The sequence below is a fragment of the Amblyomma americanum genome, chromosome 10 (genome assembly GCF_052857255.1).
Source record: "Amblyomma americanum isolate KBUSLIRL-KWMA chromosome 10, ASM5285725v1, whole genome shotgun sequence".
Classification (NCBI taxonomy): domain Eukaryota; kingdom Metazoa; phylum Arthropoda; class Arachnida; order Ixodida; family Ixodidae; genus Amblyomma; species Amblyomma americanum.
The window spans coordinates 83,693,730-83,716,223 of NC_135506.1; the positions used below are offsets into that span (position 1 = coordinate 83,693,730).

Sequence of the window (22,494 nt, forward strand, 5' to 3'; positions counted from 1 at the left end):
TTTTTTCCAGCGATAACGTGCATGTTTTTGTTAGTTCATAGAATGTGCTGTGGCTGTATTTCTTTGTATTCACGGGGTACTACACAAAATGCTTATTTTGTTAGGCTACAACATATTAAGAGCGAAAAGGAGGAGGCTCTGTTGTTTTTTTTCTCGTCTGCTCCTTCCTTCGTGCGGGATTAATCAGTTGTGGCAATGAGCCATCCAGCCCAGACAAAAATCCAGTTTCTTATGGGTACTGTCTTTTATTTTGGGTGGTTTCTTATCATGCTTTCTAAACTATACGTCAAAAATGCCGATCTAAATTGAGTGCCTTGGCCTAATCATGCTATAATGAAGGAGTCTTTTTCGTTGCAAAAATGAATTAGTTGAGTTCTATTTAACGCCTATCAATTGCCGCAATGATCCAAGGGCCGATCTTTACTATGAACAAAGCTGTAAGCGTCCACCGTGTTCCCATAAACGAGCGAATGCAATCGACATTCATCGTTTCTAGGTGAAGTTATTTAAATGATTTCGCTTTTCAAGTTTTTGGTGTCTTCAAGTGCTTATCGGCACTTGAGATGAAAATAATAAACTCAGCCGTTGTGACAATTGCAGTTATGCACAGGTATTTAAATTTTATTGCCCATAAAGATGCATGCAGACAGTGGGAGACAAAGAATCGCAATAATTTCAAACTCATGGGTTTCTTTAATGTGCACTCAGAGGCTTTTTGCATTTCTCTTGCATCAAAATGCAAATGGCACAGCCAAATAACGGAGCCGTCACGGCTACATTTATTGCAACCAGATAAAAACATGCTTGTCTTGCAGGCAGCACTATTCAAGGGCACGACGACACCAGGATCGAACATCCTCAGGACCATCGTGCGGGGTCCGGCAAAATCCGGACACTCGAAAAAGGAACATAAAGGTAAACCTACTCGTATATACACAGACTGGACGGCGACCAGAGATATCATACACGGTTACTTTTCGTGCACCGGTACGCCTTTTCCGCCACCAATCCGTGCTGCCACCTTTGTTTGATTTATATTTGTCATGTTTCTTTACTATGCCGCTCTACAGTTTGCTTGCGTGATATGCATAGGAAGTTAGAATGCTGAACATAAAAGAACTTATTCAAATACGCTGACTTTGGGCAGGCGCTGTTGATATTATTAAACCGCTTACGTTACCTTGACATAGTTATGAATGATTTTGTTAATATGTTCAGGCAAGAGGTTGACCTTCAAAAAACGTGGTTTTAGACAAGAATGCCAAACATGAAGTGATAAAATATCGCAGAGAGGATGATTCTTAACTCTGCGTTCAGTGAACAAAGAGGAAATAAGAACATCAGCATCATGTTCTCCTTGTGTGCGCCAGCAGGTTTTTGGTCCCATATTCCAGATCCTGAAAGTGTCCACAAAACCATAGGAGTTTTCGAGTGCCCAGCGTAAGCCGGTGCCCGTGCGGTACTAGAGCTGGTGCCCAAAAACATGCCCATGCACACTCCGAGTTCTCTTATGTCAGGCACAGTGGCTCCGCCCATGGCTATGCAGGGTACGAAGAGAGTAATCCTAATTATTTAAAACGTTACAATGGCACGGATGAGACTAGTTTAACGTGGTAAATTTTAGTCCCAGGATATCGGGAATGCGTATGAGTGCAGCTTACTTGATGAATTTGAAGGTTGTGCACGTCGGAACATTTGCTATCATAACGAACTAGTACAGTCCGGAAGAAAAGTCTCTGAACCATGTTTTCCTCTAACAAAGCTGATAGCTCTGCTATTAGCAGGCAATTGGAGACCAGACTTGGGGAGATGAAAGAATAAATTTTGGTCTCTCATCTCTACAAGTCTGGTCTCCAACCTGCTGGCTAATAATAGAGCCATCGGCTTTGTTTCAGGAACACGTGGTCCAGAATATTTTGTCCGGACTGTCCATATTAAGATTGATCGCTGTGACACATTCAGAGAAACGCATAGTCTACAGCGTTTTTGCACCATTTCGCATATCCCCATCGATGGGAAATCGAATTCAACAATTGCACGCTAGTGCTAGCGCGGAGCGGAATTGCACGCTAGTGCTAGCGCGGAGCGGAGTGCTTAGGATATTCTCCATTTTGTTTCTTCTGTGCTTCCTTCAGGCTGAATACCTTAGTCTAAACACATACATCATTAAGACCACATATCATAAGCCGGTTGACATTAGTACAGTATACATGAAAAGGGCACCATATGCCCTGCTAAGTGCACGATTTTCGTAGGCTAAATTGAAGCTCGGGTCAAACCTGCTCTAAAAACACGCACACTGTGAGAAGAAGATAAGCACAAAGTAGAGCTTTGTTTGTCTTCTCCTTTCGGTGTTCGTCCTTCTCGAGGTGATCAACCTGAGTATGAGTCCTTACGAACTAGACAAATTCGACGCCCTTACAGCTGAATACAAAAGTGATTCGGCTGAAAGATAGCGATCCCATTTTCCTGCTCATTGAACGCAGCGCCAAGCCCAGCCAAGAACAGTGCACCCAGTTCACCACCCGAGGCACCCTCTGTCCGCCCAGCACCCACCCCGTCGTCAACCCTGAGGGCCTTCGAAGGGGTCGTATCGTTTTTTGCGCTTCGGTCAAAGGTAGGCGTTAACGACAAATAGTTGGCGTAAAACATGCCGTGGTTGTTGGTAATTAGTCTCAAATTTATTTCCAGCCGCTGAAGTAAGGTCGACCAAAGGACAGTTTGTTATTCGTTGCTGTCTTCTATGGAAGGCAGGCCGATCGAGGCTCGTACATATGCTAGAAAGTTCGGCCGGAACGGCGGTCTATAATTCGCGGGTTCTCCAGCGACAGCCAGCAAGGCGCCCAGTTAATGCTCTTCACCCCAATGTAGCCACAGTGGCTAAGACGCCATTATCTGCTCTAGCAGGCGATCAGTAGTTTTGTTCATTAGCAGAACGAGCTGCCACGGTGTCGTCTTTGCGGCACTCGTTGTCGAAGCAATCAATGACAGTGAGTAAAGGCAGAAATTACTAATTGCTGACTGCTGACCCGAAAGATGCGGGTTCGATCGCGGCTGCGGCAGTCGAATTTCGATGGAGGCGAAATTCTAGACGCCCGTGCACTGCACGATGTAAATGCACGTTAAAGAACCCCTGCTGGTCTAAATTTCTGGAGCCTTTCACTGCGGCGTCCCTCATAGCCTGCTTCGCTTTCCAATATTAAACCCCTATAGACCAAACCAAACTGAACAAGATTTTTAGATGCATTGTTTTCATTTTGTAGTTTTATAAAGGAGGCCTAAGCGTTCAAAGTTGGCGCTTTTGCTCAACTAGCATGTTTCATCACGTCGGGTCGACAATTTAGTTGACCTTGAGGCGTCAGGAATGATAGGCCCTTCCACTTCACCACCTGTCCACCTGTCACCGTGGCCACAACTTTACAGCTGCCCCTGGCAATCCGGCTTGATTACATGTTCAAACTTTGAAGTTGCGTGAAACAAATATCGTAGGTTTGCGTGTGACGTTTTAGGTTTAAAGGAATTTTTTGTTGGCTGCTTCAGCTTTCTTGACGAAATCTCTACTACTCTCATAAGTTTTAAGTTATACCTGCAAGTCTCGCAAAAGTTACGTTGCATATGGTTCCGTGACTGCCGCGTTCGTTCTTTTAACAGAATTACTCTGAGAACGCACTTCCACTATTGAACGCATTTACATGAAATAAAAATGCTTAAGCCCCTTTGTAGCTCTATTTTAACTTGCTTTAAAAACTTTGCTATTCAATATCAACCTTAATACTGTCGCATCAGCGTGTTTCATACAGCCTGCAATATAGCCTTGGCACAAAAACATGCCTTGTTCTGCAATTTTTTTATGAGAAGTCTTTGACACACCCCAAAAAAATTAACGCGGGTAAGACCTCCAAAAAATCTGACCCTTAAATGCTCAACATTTTCTTTCTCGTTGAACAAGCTGCACTATATTAATTATTAGCAGGCACGTTCACGTGTGTAAATTGGCACAATTGTGAAACTTTTACGTTTCTCTGATGTTTGCGCCTTTTCTCTCGCTTGAAAATGCTGGAGTTCCGAGATTTATCGTAGTAAAGCCAAAAGTATTCCCGTCGATTCGCCGTGCGTGTCGTCATTCCTTTTGTTGCAGTGGGTATGCCTTGTAGGGAACGTGCTGAGTAATTCATCTCTGGACAGCAACATATAACCTCCAATTTAAGCAGTTCTTGCGACGGTTGTACGAAAATCAGCTTCAGATGTTGATTGGTCATAAGAAATCATACTCATACCGCAACCGTCCGGTCTGAACAAAGTTGATTTAGTCTTCTAAATGTGGGCACGCCTGAGCAATATAGTTTGTGAGGCCAAAAATGTACAAAATTCTTCTTTAGTGTGATGAAGGTGTGTCATCGAATTCTCACTCTCCTAGAGCTCCCGAGGGTGGCGCAGCGATCAGCTAATTCTCGCTTTACACTTCCATTCGAATTTACACTTCCAGCCGAATTTGAGTTCTGCGTTCTGCCTGCAGCTTTTGTTTTAAAATTCCAAAAAAACAACAAAGAAACTCGGTGCGAACGGTGTCATGTGGCAAGAAGAACGCAAATATCTGAACAAATACGGCAGCTGCGTTGTTCTCTGGTTAACACCGTTCGACTGCCTTCGTTTTTACCTACTATAAAGATCTGCACTCTGCCTGTCCGTAGAGAGTCGCAGTAATCATGAAATGTTCCGCTGAGAAGGCGTAGATTATTATACGGTCGTTGGTGAATTGTACAGCTTCTGCACACGGCTACTGGCATGTTCCTCGAGAGCTGGACGTGCCACTCTGTATTCAGCTAGGCATTTTGTATTCAGCTAGGTAGCGCACACTGACCCCTTGGCTCCTTTCGCGAATCTCAGTCAGAACACATAGCTTGATGAACCGTGGTAATGGCCGAGTGGTCTTACGCGTAGACGCATCGTCTCTGTTCTTTCGTTTCCGACGATAGATGGCGCTGGTGGAAAAGCTTTTGCAAAAATTGTTTTCCGAACGAAATCAGCGCAAAAAAATCAAGCAAAGGCCTCTCCGGAACTCCAGGCGCAAATAAAAAAAAACACTCCACCATATGCGCGAAACTTTCTGAGCCCGCGGCACTTCGAAACGCATGGAAGCTGCAGATTCGATGGGTGCGTTCGCCCTATCGATGGCTACGCAGCATTTCGGTACAGTCCTCCTCCCCCCCTCCCCTGCCCGACATTACGACAGACAAGGGACCGCAGCAAATCTATGAATGCCAAGCCGCGCACTGACCTTCTTTGCAATGCATGTCGCGCGTAATCCATACGCTCCCAATACGCCCCTCAAGAGGAGACCTAATGGTATCTTTGAGCCGGACATGCCTGGAAAATTCTGTAATTACGCTACACGCTTCCAAGTTTATGCGTGGTCTGATACAGAGCTTTTTAAGCGTTTGCAACTACACGACTCACTTTCTAAAAAAAACAATTTTGGTACAACAGGTTTCACAATATGCCCAAAACAGCACTCTTGACAAAGGAAATTTCTGTAGTTGTAATAACCAAAATAGAAAATACGAAACATATGTGTATACAATATAACAAGAAGCATGCTTATTAAATTGGCCAACACTTTAGGCAAATGTCTTAAAAATGAAACCTGGCGCAAACAAACTTCTTACCTTTTTATGATATTGGCGAGAAAACTTGGAAGCAACCTCACGTGCCATTGCTGGCATTCAGGCCACACTTGTACTCACGAGGAAGTGGGCGCGGATAAGAGCTAAGGAGGAGGATACCACCTTTCGTGCAACGTTGTCCAACGCGTTTTTCTCGCAGGGAACTTCTCATGTTCCTACGCCGCAAGCGGAGCCTGCCGCCAAGGATGAAGATCTCTCAGTCTGCCTCCTTCCCGACGAAGAAGTGAAAGAAGCCCAGGCCTTGTGGCAGACCACCTGCAAGCTTCGAGAAATGGTAACGAATATCTTCTAAAGCTTGGATTCAGCGGTGTCGTTCCAGCCCAGCTGGGGTTCAGTGCTGTCGCTTCCGTCCAGCTGGGGTTCAGTGGTGTCGTTCCAGTCTAGCTGGAATTCAGTGGTGTCGTTTCCGTCTATCTGCGATTAAGTGGTGCCGTTCCAGTGTAACTGGGATTTGTTGGTATCATTTCTAGTCCTCCCTCGGTCATATGTGAGTGGTCCTACTAGCCAATCGAGCTGTCAGTCAGCTCATTTCAGCACATTAGTCGAAAGAACTCTGGAGCAATGCCTCATTGTAATCACGTAAAGCTTCTCACATGAATTTGTCTCTAAATAAATTACAAGGCAAAGAGAAACGAAGGCCATATACCAAATTGTGTACTTCCCCCTACCTCCACAATAAATATGTAAAGGCAGGCCCTCAAATCATCCCGTTCTCCCGAAGGAGCAGCAAGCCGCAGTGGCCCCATTTCGATTGAGGCAAAATGCCATACCGTCTGTGTGCTGTGGCATCGTCTGGGCACGTTAACACAATTGTTTAAAATAATTTATAGCTCTTTTTTATGGGGACACCGCATAGCTCATGTAGCCACTGTATTACAAAAGGCTCATCACTACACATCGCGGTTAAACAGCGCTATGAAGACAACAAATCGAACAAATTTTCCTTGAACGAATAAGAATGCAAAGAAGAGAGGTAGTCTTTAAACGAAGAGAATTCTCTCCTGTCAGTTCTGTGTTGTTGTAGATTAGCGCTAAGTTTACAGATGAGCAAACTGGTGGCCAGCTCCCCTATGTAAATGCGACTTCATTGGGTATTTTTTTATTTTGCATTCAAAGTTATTCAAAGAAGACTGGCACAAAAAATCTCCTTTTGGTTGACCACTTCAATGATTTTAATCGAAAATCATCGTTCAAAAACCCATCAGACGACCAGAGAGCGTAACGTAAAGGCTTGGCTCAGTGATCTTGAGGGAGATGAATTCTGCCATGCCGTCTAATTGGCTCGCTAATAGGCTCACAAAAGGCACACACACATAAAATGTTTTTGCGAGCGCACCACTTGTATAGGCGCCTACAAGAGTTTTTAAGGTACGAAGAAAGCAATTATGTTCAAGTTCCTCTTGCCCAGACTGGTCGGTTTTGATTGATTTGTGCATTGCATAGATAGGGCACGAAAGAGCATTACATGTTGTTCGTTTAGTTGCAGCACGTGCAGGCAAAAAAAAGCTTTTCCGAAGCATTTCTGATTAGGAATCTTATGTGGGCGCAACTGCGCTTGAGATCTCGACCTCCGTATTATGAGGCGTTCTCCAGACAGCCCTAAAAGCCCACAAAAAATTGCCACAGTCGTTACAGTCTTCCAAGGCTGTAAAAACAGCAATAGCGTCACATTGCCCGGAGTTTTCTCTCAAGAAATCGTGCCCGCATCAGTTCCAAGATAGCTTTCACAATTAGATGAGCCGACTTTCGGTGGCTGGGTTCCCCTGCTTTGTGTTGGTTGCTCTTTGCGAGACCCTCCTTCAAAAACTTAAGCACGGAACCCGAAGAAATACCAGGGAAGGTCGTTTCAGGACACAGAAATTGCTAGTGTTGCCTTATGTACACAAGACCTCGCACAACTTGAGGAATGCGGCCAACAGGTATGGCGTGAGAGTCGTTTTTTCGGCTCCTAACAAGCCGGAAAAGTTGTGCCCCCGAATTCGAAACTCTAGGAAGCGGGGTTGCCAGATAAAGCACGACACTCCGTTTATCGAGTGTTCGGTAAGAGTGGTCTACGCTGTCTCCTTGATTTGTGGGAAGTTTTATGTCGGTCAGACTGGCCACTGCATCAACTATCGTTTGGGGGACCATCCCCGACATTTGTCAGACTTAAAAGATAACAACGCATATTTTGTGGCGCACGTAATGAGCTACGACTGGTGTGAGGCGCTTTTTAATGAGACGAAGATTCTCGGCAAGAGCTTAGATAAGACGGCGCGTGTCAGCCTGGAGGCTTTCTACATAAAGAAATTTGGCTGTAGGTGCATCTGTACTCCTTTCTCTTTTTTTGCCTCCACTGAAATGCGACCACCGCGGCTGGGTTAGAACACGCGTATTTCGGATTAGCAGCCGAGCACCATAACTACTGAGCCACCATGGCGTCTAGTCGGCACATTGTATACCTGCAACTTGTGGATGCTGATGCTTACCCCCCAAACGCCTAAAAGTGATTCCATAGTACTACCTTCTGTAACCGAGGAAGATGAGTATTTGTCAAGACTGAAGATAACAGGGGCTTTTCCTCTAATCCATGTATTGGTTTTAATCTAGCACCCATGATGTGTGAATTTCTTAGTTTCAAGATTCAAGTGTCTTAGACAGGTGGCGGTGAGTTCCGGATCATACAGTACGCCACACAAGTAACTACATTAGGCTTTACTTATTACAAAAGCTGTATTTGTGCGAGGTACCAAGTTGATGCCACATGTGTTGTCTATCCTCTCCGCAGATGGGACCCACGGCCCAGACGTCCCCTCACGGCTGGCAGTTTTACCTGAAGGCGCACGGCGCCTGGTTGGCGTTCATAGTCGGCGCAGGTCTATTTGTGGCGTTTATGTTGGCGCTGTCCATGTTCGCGCGTTACCGCAATGCCATTGTGACAGCGCAGAAGATCTGCCGAACCGAGGACTGCGTGATCCACGAACGACTCCTGCGCCAAAACATTAACGGCAGTGTGGACCCGTGCCAGGACTTCAGTGCTTACGCATGCTCGGCATGGAGCCCGTCCAAACAGTTTGTGAGCTACGCCGCGGCCACCACAAGTTACGCCATTGAAACGTGGTTCAAGGCACGTGCTTGAACACGGTCTCTTATCTCTTTAAAACGCATATTCTTGCAAGTTGTAACGTTTTTGAGCGTCTCATAGGCTTTTTATCACTTAGAGCGTGACCATTGGAAAGCTATTGTCGGCTTGATAGTCGATAGATTTCAATGAACGTTTCTGACAGCGAATAAAATGAACTGCTTTTAACTTCCGCATATTGAGACTCAAAAATTTTTCAGCAATGCCGCGGGCAAATCTTAAGCACCCTACTACACGAATCATCCCTCGCGCAATTCCATATCATGACCACTCCTGGAAGATTCTCACGGCTAAGGCTGTAAAGCCGGATCGCAGAGACTGTTCAATATATGTTTTTAAACAGCAGGTTATTCTCTCCACTTTTCAGTTGCTCTTTACTCCTTCTGACGAGCCTGACTACTGAAAAATAACTGGTTACCAATATGGAAATGAAGTGATTTACATGTATGTATCATTGCAAAAAAAAAAAAATCTCGGTCAGTGCTCGGGTTGTCCGCTCGATCCCCGTTTACGTTCTCTTTTATTTCCTTCTGGCGACTGTTTCTGGTCTAAGACTTCCCGTTCCTCGAGCCCCCCCCCCCCCCGTGGTTTGCTCCTCGTCGCCACTCCTGGAAACGGCACCGGGTGCCTGTCAAGTTCTTGGAAGGCCCAGCTGCAACGTCAACTGTCTTCACTTGCAAACAGGCGGGCCTCGCTGGCAATGGCTGCGAGAGGATTCAGTGTCTCTTTCAAGGTCGTCGCGCTCTCCTACATCTGTTCCCACTTCCGCTATCCTTCTGTCCGGCTTCAGCTTTCCGACCCCCTTCCACTTAGAGCTGTTCTGTGACAAGTTGCGACCGCGAGACATGGTCCCTACAATCCAAACACACACACAAGCACACACATTCGCGGTGCGCTTTCCGTTCGCTCTCTGACGCGGTTGAGATCTACGCACAGTATGTTCTATTGGTCGTTGTTTTACAAGTGAACTTTGGCTTAGCTGAGTACGGAGAGCGAAAAAATTCCAGTGTCGTGTATTTTGCGGAGCCTGAAAACGCACAAAGCGATGTAATCGGGGTTCAGTCTCTCTCAAATGCTCACAATAACCTCCAGGACGAGCGGTGCTAATTCTGGTAGACTGATATCTGGTGCGTATGAATGTAACGTGGCAGTATCGAAGGAAATGGCAATAAAATTTCTTAATGCGACATCAAACATGCACCGTAGTCAGTCCTTAACCTATAATGTTGGGGCATGCCCTTTGAAGGACATGTACTAGTAAAGTGAGCTAGCACCATGAAACAGATTGTCGCCATTTTCAGGGCTATGTCCAGTTAGCATCCGTTAAGAATATTTCATGCAAGCTGCAGGGTATCCACGCGGAACCCTAACCCTTTCGCCATTCGGTTTGTCACCGCTTCAGGGCTTCGAAACGCTCCTAAGCAAGGGATCCCAACTGAGAGTCACAGGCAGGAAGGCGCTGGCCATGTACAGAGCCTGCATGGACACAGAGCGCATGGGTTCCACTGATGACACCGGCATGGCGGACCTCAAGGCGTTCATGCGGGAGCGCCGCATCCCGTGGCCCGGAGAGCCCGATGCCAGTGCGAGTCCATTGGGCATCCTCCTGGACTTGGCCTTCAACTGGCAGACGCATTTCTGGTTCCACGTACAGGTGCTGTTTTCACAAATTGTGGCCTTGACAGCACGTGGCATTTGGAGTGGTGCGTGGCATATCAGGTCTAATGTCGCCAAGGTCCACGTGGCAACGAGAGATGATGCAGGGGGGAAACGGGTAAATGTCGACCGCTGAGCGTTCTTTAAAGTGGGTTGCAAATAACACGAACGTTTATTGCGTAGAGTACTTTGATATGGGGCCGCCGCGTCCGGGATATCATACAGTGACCTGGGATCCAGCAGCTCAATGTCAAGTCTGCTAATCTGCCGCAGCTTATGTGGCATTTAACTTGATGAATTGGTAACATTAAAGCTTACAGCAGACACCATGAATCGCAAGAGGAGCCTTTTGTCATGTAAGGTTTTCACCAGAGAACAGAAGAATTGTGGAAAAAAAATAATTAACCACGAATCTGTGCCATTTCAGTCGCACGATTAGCTATGACAAGCATCGAATGACTCATTTGCAACTTTTTGGGGTGGCGGGTTCGGCAAATGAAAATGCCTATGCAGAGAAATATCAATTTTCAAAATTTTTTTCGTAATCCACGAGTTTTATCCCCTTCCGTGATTGAAAATTATAGAGAAATATGCCGTACAAATTCAGGAAAGGACATTTTTTAGTGCGCTGTGACTGAAGATTTTAAGCAAACCATGCTAGTAATGGTGCCGGCGCTCCCGCATTCGTATCTTAGCGACGATCAAGATACCATCATTTTAATAAAATGGTAGTTAGGGCTTCTTGGCAAGGAGCACCACAACTGTGCTCTCCTTTTCTCTGTTCTCTTGTGCTGCGCTGTGCATTCAACTGACACCATTTCAATGACACTATGAAGAAAAATTGTATCTTCAGCTGGATCCCATGAAACACTTCTCTGACCAAAAGCAAATTCAAATGTTGCGATAAGTGAGGCAAACCGGGGAATAAGATTTAGGGCCCTTTCCTCATCTTTTCCATTTTCTGCAATTGCTAGCAGTGATTACTTTGTCATCTCTTAACGACGGAATTCACTGAATCCAAAGACATTCAGGAGTGCAATAGAGGTCTTGATTTTTGTGTCCACAGGTGCCTTAAGTTCTGAAACTTCTGAAAGTATGAAACGCTCTCATTAAAATGTGCACGCTGTGGTTTAACATATGTTTATGAGTATTGTGGAGAAAAAAAACCTAATAGCCTAATTGCACGCTAGTGCGCTTTATGAAGCTGTCATCAACTCTTTCTCGCTGGCAGTTTTACCCATTGGGAGGACTTTACGATGGTGTGAGCTGTGATTACTGGTTAACTACTAGAGATAACCGAAAATGTTATACACTTCAGAAATAAACGTACCAGCTTGCACGTCTGTGCCAATTTTGGTTTCAATTGCCACGGGCCATATTTAAAAACGCTCATATGCTGCAGGTGCGGGAGAATCATAGCGGAAACCGGAACGCGCTCATGCTTCGCTCGGGCAACTTCATGATGTTCTGGTCCAAGTTCCAAGAGAGCCTGATAGCTGAGCGCGTCTACTACAAGTACTACATGAGCTACTTCGAGGCCTTTGCTGTCGTTAACGAGTCGAAGCCTACTGAAGAAGAAGTCGCGAAGACGGCGGCAATGGAATCGGATATCCTCGGGCGCTTCATGGAGGTGCTGATTCGGAAAAACAAGGCAGGTGAATTAGAAAGAATTGTGAACGCACGAAAAGGAAAGCTAGCGGTCAAGAAAAAATACCATGAACTCTTAATAATCTTATAGGCGGCTAGGTCTCGTATCTTCTTGGTTTTGAGCCGAAAGAATATTTAAACACATATGCTGCGAAAACTATCGTGACATGAAAAAAACAGAGAGCTATCTAGGCTAATTGCCTAATGTCTTAAGCCCATAAAACTACGCATGCATGTAGTTAAATATCATGTAGTTGTATCTATGAAAAGTTTTTTCTGTAGCTGCTTGCTCAGGCCATCCAGTGCTGACACTTACCTAATGGTCCCTTCTATTGTTTTCCATGCAGGGTATGTGTACAAAGTAGTCATTAATTATGTCGTGCAAAGGGCTATTTCTTATTATTTCTAATTTTGGTTTCGTACGCTTATTTCAATTCCCGCAACATCATACCACCATTACAAAATGGAGAAATGTCACGCGACAGCAGTGCATCCTGACGCAAACTCACAGCTGCAGACTCGAAACCCCTAAGAACGATTCTTTCCTTGCCCCGACGGGCCTTTGCGCAGACTCCGGCTGAATTCCCTCTGTCGGAGATCGAACGCCTGACGCCGAGTATCAACTCCTCTGAGTGGTTGTCCGAGATCAGCTTGCACTTGGCGTTGTGGCCCGATTTCGGTGCTGGTGACCACGTCCTGGTCGAGGACACAGCGCTTCTCACGACGGTCGACCAGCTCTTCGCCAAGTACAGCCGGCACGAGATGGCGCGGCACATCGCGTGGTTCTTCGTGCAGGTATTCAGTAACTTGAAATGAGGCAACAGTGCTGCAGTTTTCGGGTCCTCAGGCTTACGGGGAGTCAAAAGAGCTGATAGGAGGGCACAGTCAAACCTGACGTCCACCTGGCGACATATCTGTTTTTACATAGTTTTACAAGAGGTCTACACATCGTTTTGCCTGAGAGATGGGGTATTTTTGTAAGTGAAAATGTAAAATAGTCACAACGACATGTATATCTCTAACACTTCCTCTGCAAACAGAAAGGCGAAATATAATCTTCGCAAGCTGCAAAGCCTTTTTGGTAACATAGCCATTAGACGCACGTACTCTTCTACCACCACCGCACTCGTGTTCACAAACCCTTCTAGAAAATGATGGTGGCCATTTTGCATTATTAGGGAATATGCCAAGGGCACACTAGTCGCATGGTGCGAAAAATGCGCAGCTGATGGGCACATCATCGTATGAGATGCAAAATATCGCATGGTATGATTTCCTTACTGGTGTCCCTTTGTCGCCGGTGTATGTCCGGTGACATTGTGACTTTTCTATGTGATGTCGTAAATTAATTCTTGACGGGGACAACTAGATATCGGGTAAACTGCAGGTTTCAACAGCTAGTGTTGTAAAGAGATTGGGACACAGAAGAGTGCAGCCGCAGAACAGGTTTTGTGCCGCAGGTGTTCGCCCCACTTGGTAACATCGAATTGCTAAAGAACAAGTTCGGCGAATTCAATCGCGGCATCAGCAATCGGCCGGTCTTCTGTGCCACCGAGGTTGAAGCATCCTACGGCGTGCTGATCAGGTTGCTGTTCCTGGAAGAACTCGTCACGACAAAGGTTAGCGTCATGATATTGTATCTTAAGGCAGAGATGCTTAAAACCAGCAACCGCAATCACATTTGGATTGTGTAATAACCTGAGAATATTTTTGCTGACCGATTCTCACTTATATAGGGTGGTAGGCTGGAGTTTAGCGTTAAGAGAAATAACCGGAAACGATTCGTAATCTCACTGGCTATAAGAATCAGATATGCAAATGACTCTGGGAGCGGTGAGGGCTAATTTAGGCGACAACAAAACTGTCACCTGCTAAGCTGCAATGTGCTTTACACAATAAAGAACTTGCAAAAAGGAGTGTGTTTTAAATTCCACGCTTCCTTTAAGGGGAGACGCGGGTATTAAAATTGACATTTTTATTATTAATGATTTAGTAATGAAATCAGATGTGCATAAGTGTGTTTTCTTCTTGTTCTTAAAACATAATTAGTTTTAGTATATTTCAAACACTTTGTAAACCTTCTAAAGCCATCTAAGCATGATTGCTTAAAACTCTGCGCTGACGAACATTCATAGCGCGCATTACTGTACAAATTTTGGCAGATGTTACCTGATATGCCCTGTATTAAAATGGCAGCGCAGTATATCATCACATATGATTTTCCATTCAAGCATGTTGAACACAAAATCTGTTTGCCATGCAAGCATCGATACTTCAAGCATGAGTAAAAACCATTATGGGCTTTGTTTTCTTTTTCTGAAAACTTACCTTGACACTTATAGTATTTTCCATCATTCATCCTGGATGTTAACATAAATAGATTTTCTTGGGCAGGAACTAAAGACTTGGTTGCGTCTATCGGTCATTTTCCTAAATAAAAGTTGTCACACAAAGACACTGTCAGCCGTGGAAGAGCGCAGCTCTTGCACCTCTTAAAATGACAGGAAACCAGCTTTTGTTCTTGCATATGAAACGTTTGTTACAACCTGTTATGCCAATGAATTGTCAAAATACCACCGATCATTTACTGTCTTCTTATGTACTGCGCATCGTTTTACATTTGTCACATACATTAGCTGCGCACTAAGTGGTTCCGGAGACATTATTGAATGTGTCTGCGAAGTAGATTTATAGAAGGGAGAAGGATTCCAATGCTATATTCTGTCATTTTTTGTAACGTTCATCAGTTTACGGGAGGAAAAATGAATGTAGCATACTTACTGTGCGTTTACTGGATTTTGGGTTGGTTCAGGAGCAATAGTTTTGAATATTTTTATAAATTCATAAATTTTCAAAGGCCCGCTCCATTGTGGACCGCACTCTGGAGGACATCACAGAGTCGGCCAGGGAAAGGTTCGCCACAGTAGCCTCGGGTAGCAATTCGTCGGGTTCCAACGCTTCTGCCGCCGCCAAGAGCAAGCTGGACAAGCTTCGCGTCTCTCTGTGGCCTCCCGACTCGCTGCTGAAGTGGCGTGCCCTCAGCGAGATGTACAGCAGCTTCGCTCCCGCACAGGAGTCGCTTGCCCGCTACTGGGTGCACGGCCACGAGCGCCTGAGGCAGCTCTCAGAGCAACCGCAATACGCTCAAGCACTGGCGCAGCGAGCGAACTTCCTCATGCCATTGATCCGCTACGACTACCTCCGCAACGTTGTGTCCGTGTCCATGGCGACGCTGCAAAGGCCACTGTTCTACCTCTACGGAACGCCCGCCATGGCACATGGTGGCCTGGGATTCACATTCGCCAAGGAGCTGGTCAAGTCTTTGGACAGCACGGGGCTCATGGTGAGCGGTGCAGTGCACAGGCTTTGCAGATCGGCGAATATATATGACCAAAACGTTTGCATAATGAGCTTATAATAAATGTATCCCAGGATATGTGAATATTACTGTCATAAAATAGGTGGCGTTCTGGGTTGAAACGCTTGTAAGTGGAGAGGCGCACCAGAAGATTGGATGCTAGAGTGAACACTTTGTACAATATAAAATTCGAAAATAGTGTCGACGCATAGTTAAGCGCAAAGAATAATGTATCGTTTATAATGTAGTTACGACCCAATGAAAGTAAAGCAATCTAGTCCACGCATTGCCTTCCTCTCATGAACAACATCGGTCGGTTCCTGTCTTTCATGCCAAACAGTCTTTCAGTACCGTCAATGCAGGCCTGGCCGATATGTCACTCTCCATACCAATGTTGTGGAATATAGCTCTGTCAGTATTTTTACAAAAAACACTCATATGCGAACATATCGGACTGGAGGCTTTTTCACGGATCCAGAGTAATTTCTGGAAGGCATTAAATAAGCTCCTCTGCTAGTTCGTTATGTCTGGACCATTAAAATCCGCTCGAAAGCAGAAAAAGTTCCATCGCCAGAAAGGTCTTATTACCTTTTTTGGAAAGGCTTATTTTTGGAGTTTCGAGGCAACATTGAAGAAACCGAACTCATCCAGGGCACGTCTGGAATCATCTTGCAGGGGCGTTCTTTATCCGCATTATCGAATCAAACTTTCCGTTGTCGGGAACGAAGCACGCACATGCTTCTCAGAGGCATGGCTGCTGTAGCCGCTTTGTCAAGGTGAATGTTGATGAAGCGACATCAAGGCGGCACAGGGCTTCCGACTTGCGCTCCTAGACCTCTATTATTGCAGGTGGATCCGTCCGGCCGCATCGATGATTCGTGGGTGCCGGCCGAGTGGCGCGAGCACACAGCGCAGAGGGCTCGCTGCCTTCCCTCCGGCGACGACATCTTCCCGGAGGTGCCCGCACTGCGCATCGCCCACGATGCGTTCCTGCGGCGCCGCCGTCGAGAGGCGGGTGGCACGCGCCTCTCCCCGCTCTGGTCCGACCAACAGGCACGCCCTACATTTGCCGCTTTCAATGTGACAACCGCCAATTCAGGACTTTCTCGAGAGTTTGAAGTACCACCATCGGTTTATTCCGCCGTTAGTGAAACGTCTCGACCTTACTTGATGGTGATCTGGAAATGAAATTTAAGGCCTTTGTAATCAGGCATGTGCCAGGAACTGGGCGCTTTGAAAATTGTGCCCTTTAAAATCATATCAGGGTGGGTCCGGTCCCTGTAGCACCTGATATGCTAATGGGGAAGCTAGAAAGGGAGGAAGTGGATAATGACTTTGTGGGGCATGACATACTCATAGTGTGCAGTTCATTTGTTTGGAAAGCAAGCAGAAACTCATCTGGGGATGAAAGAGAGGCCCCGGAATATGTCTGTAGCATGATAAGACGCGAAGCTTAAAATATGCAAAAAATTGCTGTCCTTTGAACACGTAAGCGGGCAGAACGGCATGTGCGATGTTTAGCCTGTCTTCTCGGTGCCATCCACGTAGCAAGGTGTGCATACGGAGTCAGGACAAAAGTAGTTCGCAGTCACGAGCCAGCAGCCCTCTGCACGGAGGATGCACGAATGTGGTAGAGATCATTTTCTCGACTTGCTTTCACGCCTTCCCATCTCCGTTAAAGTGTCGACTAGAGTGAGACACATTCGGCTCCTTCTCGCCACTCATAACCTAAAGCAACGAAGTTTGATCTGTCCGCATATAGTTACACATTTTCGGCGCCTTTGCTTTCTTGCGATGGCAGACGATAGAATGCATCTTGCATGAGTTCCGCCAATCGACTCGCCGCCATGGCTATTAACGGCGTTTCGTTAATGACCACGTAGAGCGAGGAAAATATCCCGGCCACGTCAACCGCACTTCGATGGAAGCAAAATCCTAACGTCTGCCACGCTCTGTGCAGTGCAAGTTCGCTTTATCATTCCCGCGTGACAGAAATTAATCCGGAGGCCCCCGCTCCAGCCTCTAGTTCTCCTTTATTGCTTTCCTCATGACATATGGTTAAGGTGCGTTGAGTTTAAGTGTATAATTTTAAAAACTGCAAGTTTGGGCTTTAATATACAACAATATTTATCGCTTTGATTATTTATCTATATAAAGACTTGGTGGAACCAAGTGTAGATGTCACTTAGACGAATGATGTCTCATATGCAAGAGCATTATTGCCAGAAACAATCCAAGCTGCCGGCAAACAGCAGACCGCCTATTATCAGAGCACCATTGTCCTTAATTGAAGGCGGTTAGCCTGTCATATTTGCCAATCAGATTACATCGTATTGAATTAGGCAGAAGTGTTATAGAGGTATTTATATTTATTTTAAAGCCCACTGTGTTAAAAACGCCTTAACTGTCTTTTGCAGGACGGCGGAATTTTCAGGTCAAACTTTCTTACTGTATGGGTATCTGCCAGAACCCAGTAAGAATCGCTCGGATAATACAATCGGCATAATGAGAACCACTCATGCGAAAAGCGTGTTGCTTTCTCGTCTGTGTCACTGAAAGCACCGTTAAAACCCTGGGCATCTTTAAAGGCCCGCTTTGAGGTTTTTTTTGATAAGAAAGAGCTTTTAGTGATCAGGCACAAATTGAAGCTCATCATGAAGAAAGTAAAGACTTAGTAGCTGGCTTACTTTAGGTGTGCAACTTAAATATAATCTAACCTACTATAATATAAAGGGCACTGACATTTGAAAGCACGTTTAGATTTTTGCATTTAGGCTTCTTCGACAGGCAGCTTCCGCTGTAGATATTCGATCCTCAGGAATATATTACTAGTTTTTTTTTTATGAGGAATCTAAAGCTCTCTATGGCTATTTCATTCCCGGTGAACACTTTAGCCACACTGTCAGCGAATGGGTAGTAGAAGATGTGAAAGAGCGAAGAGAGAGAAAGAGGCGCCACAGTACAGACCTGAAGAATAATTTGGCCATCTTAGGTTATTAAACGTGTGCCGATATTGTACAATATACGGCTATCTTTTGAAGTCGACTTGGATCAAAACATGACTTCCCCAACCAAGACTTAACCCCGACTTTCTTGCTCGGGATAAGAGCGCACAAAACATTCAAACACTACTACAGGTTCTCGCCAACACTTCCTGCGTGACATTCATGACAACGTGACGATTTAAATCAACTTCATAATCACTGGTCGAAAATTGATGCCGGTTTGACCTATCCGCAGTTATCCACGTCCCTTCTTTGACGAGTTTCCTTTGTCACACGCAGGTGTTCTTCATCACGGCGTGCTTCAGCATGTGCGGCCGCAGGAGCTCTGCCGGCAGTCTGGAAGGAGACTGCAACAAGGCGGTCAGCAACCTATCGCCTTTCGCTCGGGCCTTCCAATGTCCCAGTGGCTCACCCATGAACCCGGAGAGGAGGTGCACCTACTTCGAATGACCCGCACCTCTTCACACCGAGAGCAATGCTTGACATCTTGCTGCGCTTAAGTTATCCGTTTTCTTTGTGAAACCTGTGTGCACATCTAAGTAGGACTTCTTTAAATTGACAGCGCGAAGCCACTACCTTCGCTTGTTCTCAGCTGTTTCCTGATATTGCTGATGTAAGCCATAGCTAGTGCCCTGCTCTATTTGAACGGTTGCTACTGTACACTTTTGCATCTAGGCGTTGTTCTGTTCATTGTGGAATAGCACAGAGAACTTGTAAAGTGTTTGTGAGAAAACGCTACTGTGCTGTGATTGTGATGATGATCACCCTAGTGATGTTTAGTGAATGTCGCTCCTCAGGACCTGTTTTTCTGTGAGTTCCCAAGCGAGCTTCTGGTTTTCTGCCTTCAGTTCGCCTGTTACAGAACTATTGTGTTCTACACTTTTCTCTTTATTGTCAACGCTGTGTTTGTGTTGTGGTGGATCAGAGGTGATAATGTGTTATTAGGTAGCGCAGTCTTGGACAAAAGTTTGCGGGAGTCAGATTCGAGGTTTAAAAACTTTATTTCAGCCAGATTAGGCAAAATCATTTGAATAAAAATTTAGATTTATGCGGACACATGCGCACTCTATAGAATGGAAACAATACAACCTAACTGGATAGCGAGATGGAGCAGAAATCTTTGATGAATTCGAATCCTGCAAACTTTTGTCCATGACTGTGCATGAATGAGGTGCTAGTGTTCATACCTTGATATGTTCAGTATAACTCTACACAACAAAGTATGATCTCATCTCAATTGAGAGGTGAGAGGAAATGTCAACCATTAACGCGTTGGTTAATTCTTACGTGAGAAGGCGATCGGACATGTTTGTCTTCCAATACGAGCCTTCATTCATTTGGCGCTCATTATCATGCGACATGATTCTGTATGTATGCTTTTAAGTCTTATTAGGCCAATTCAGCTATGTTCAACCCTCCGCCAATCTGTGACGGTGTGCATATTGCAAATTACTAGCATTTCTTCGCGGTGATTTTACGCTTTTTAATATTTTGACCTCCAAGTCGAGCACAATCGTTACTCTTGGCTTATATGTATGTCACTATTGTCCATAAAGGCTGTGTACTGTTTTTAAGCATACGCTACTTTGTGTATTCGTCGTATTTCGTCCTCAGTTTTTTTTCCTGAAATTGTTATCTATAGTTCAATATTCCTTTGACACAGATAATTTACAATAAATCACTATTTAAACGATCGGTCACGTAAATCTTAACGTCGTATACCTTCTCCATACCGTACCATGCCGTCCACCTGGGGTCCATTATTAGGTGATGGCATCGCAATCCAAGTCCATTATTAGGTGATGGCATCGCAATCCAAGAATTTTCTACTGGTTTTCTTATCAACCTTTTCGATTAAAGTGCCGAGACTCGCTCCCTTGGCGAGTGTAATTGACGTCTACTCGAATGCTCGCTTTCGAAGCTCACTGGCTTCACGTCAGTACCGGTTTTCTAACCCCCCCCCCCAAAAAAAAAAACCTGTCCCACACGTCCATATCGTTTGTGTGAGTGCCTCATCAAGCATATTCTGGGAATCTAGTGGATTCTGCTCAACAGTTGTTTCTGAAAGATGCATTAATGGGATTGACTTTCAACTTCCTTGTTTTCCTTGACTCAATCAGCTTTCGACTGCACACTCCTGGATGCAACAATTGCACCTGCCTGGCTTCTGAAGAGAATGTAATCTCAGCGAATTCCTGAAACGCTGTCGGGTAGGAATTGAGCAGGTGGCCCTCCGGCGGCCACACCCCGCCCCTTTCATTATTGATTTGCATGTTTTTTTGACTCATTATGACATTGAGTGCCGACAACTGTCCCCACCATCGACCCCACACTCCAGCGACGGGCTGTTTTCAGGGAGCCAAATCTCGAGGTAATAAAGGATATATGTCAAGACGATCATGAAAAGGTTAATTTCGGGCTAAATGTCGGGCATCACTGCACAGAAATGTTCTGTATATTCTTGTTTTCGTCATCTTCCCAATATTTCTAAGATATTTGGAAGAATACACATTTTTCCGCGTGTTTATTTTGGCTTTAAAAATTTTCCGCACATTTTATACTTTTAAATGGAAGAAAAATGGCTGCAGCAATAACGCAGCACCGGAGGTTACGGTAACAATGCCTCTCTCCGCTGGCAGCGCGAACCCCGTGACCTATGGTTTTGTCCCTTAGCCGAGAGATGACAGGAAAGGTATTGTTAACGCAGGGAACACTGCCGGTGGGCCGAGGAGGAAGGAGGAGGGAAAAGTTTTTTTGAGGCCAACACTAAGGCCCAGTTAAGACCTGCGCTTGTTCCGCCAAGGCCTACTGACAATCTGCCGAGCCCGAGTGAAGCCAAGCACTCCAGTAAAGAGGGGGAGGGTAAGGCAAATATGGAGAAGCCATGACGATGTTACATGAGAGGGGGAGGGTAAGGCAAATAAGGAGAAGCCATGACGATGTTACATGAGAGGGGGAGTGTAAGGCAATTAAGGAGAAGCCATGACGATGTTACATAAGAGGGGGAGGGTAAGGCAAATAAGGAGAAGCCATGACGATGTTACATGAGAGGGGGAGGGTAAGGCAAATAAGGAGAAGCCATGACGATGTTACATGAGAGGGGGAGGGTAAGGCAATTAAGGAGAAGCCATGACGATGTTACATGAGAGGGGGAGGGTAAGGCAAATAAGGAGAAGCCATGACGATGTTACATGAGAGGGGGAGTGTAAGGCAATTAAGGAGAAGCCATGACGATGTTACATAAGAGGGGGAGGGTAAGGCAAATAAGGAGAAGCCATGACGATGTTACATGAGAGGGGGAGGGTAAGGCAAATAAGGAGAAGCCATGACGATGTTACATGAGAGGGGGAGTGTAAGGCAATTAAGGAGAAGCCATGACGATGTTACATAAGAGGAGCAGGGTAAGGCAAATAAGGAGTAGCCATGACGATGTTACATGAGTAGAGAATGTAGTCAAGGGTTCGACAGAATCCTGTCAGACGAGGGGAAACATAGTGGATGAATAAAACGTACACTCGCCAAAAATGGGTTCTGAAATATGACGTTTCGGGACCACTACGAGTCCCTTGTTGTGAAGGACGCGTTCTTGTTCCGTCTTCTGTGACGGGTGAGGTTGGAGTAGCATTTTGAGATTTTTCTGGTGTTGCAGTAGTGTTCAGCTCTATGCGCTTATTAAGTTGCGGCGTCTTCCACTGACGTTGCATTTGGACAGGAGATCGAAGGCACCGAATGTTGATGTCGTGGGTCCGTTGTTGCACAACTCATTTCTCCCGATCCCAGAAACGACGTGTTAACGCAGGGTGATTGTAATGTTCGAATTACTCTTATAGGATTGCACTAAAATGTCATGTGGGTGGGTTTCCGGTAGTGCGCGTTGTATATTGCGGACGGCTTTTCTGTAGTCGGTATAGATGCTGTTGTTAGTGCTGTGATGTTTATTGAATAAAGAGGCGTCCTGTATGGCACATATTATTCCGTGAGTTTCTTGAGTGGTTAAGTTGGGAGGATTGGAAAATGACCCAC

The 22,494-nt window shown here is 45.5% G+C and overlaps 2 protein-coding genes across 2 annotated transcripts; both read left to right on the forward strand.

The window, feature by feature from the left end:
- The first annotated feature begins 800 nt into the window (after window positions 1–800).
- Window positions 801–8,802, forward strand: LOC144108481 (uncharacterized). Its single transcript, XM_077641703.1, has 4 exons — window positions 801–915; window positions 2,487–2,617; window positions 5,824–5,958; window positions 8,452–8,802. Exons 1-4 carry the CDS (start codon window positions 801–803, stop codon window positions 8,800–8,802), a joined length of 732 nt encoding a protein of 243 aa, XP_077497829.1.
- Window positions 8,803–10,111: 1,309 nt separating this feature from the next.
- Window positions 10,112–18,921, forward strand: LOC144108482 (endothelin-converting enzyme 2-like). The gene is made up of 7 exons (XM_077641704.1): window positions 10,112–10,459; window positions 11,864–12,112; window positions 12,679–12,903; window positions 13,569–13,727; window positions 14,966–15,451; window positions 16,316–16,609; window positions 18,751–18,921. The coding sequence occupies exons 1-7, from the start codon at window positions 10,142–10,144 to the stop codon at window positions 18,919–18,921; spliced, it is 1,902 nt and encodes a 633-aa protein (XP_077497830.1). The 5' UTR covers window positions 10,112–10,141.
- The last annotated feature ends 3,573 nt before the right edge of the window (window positions 18,922–22,494 follow it).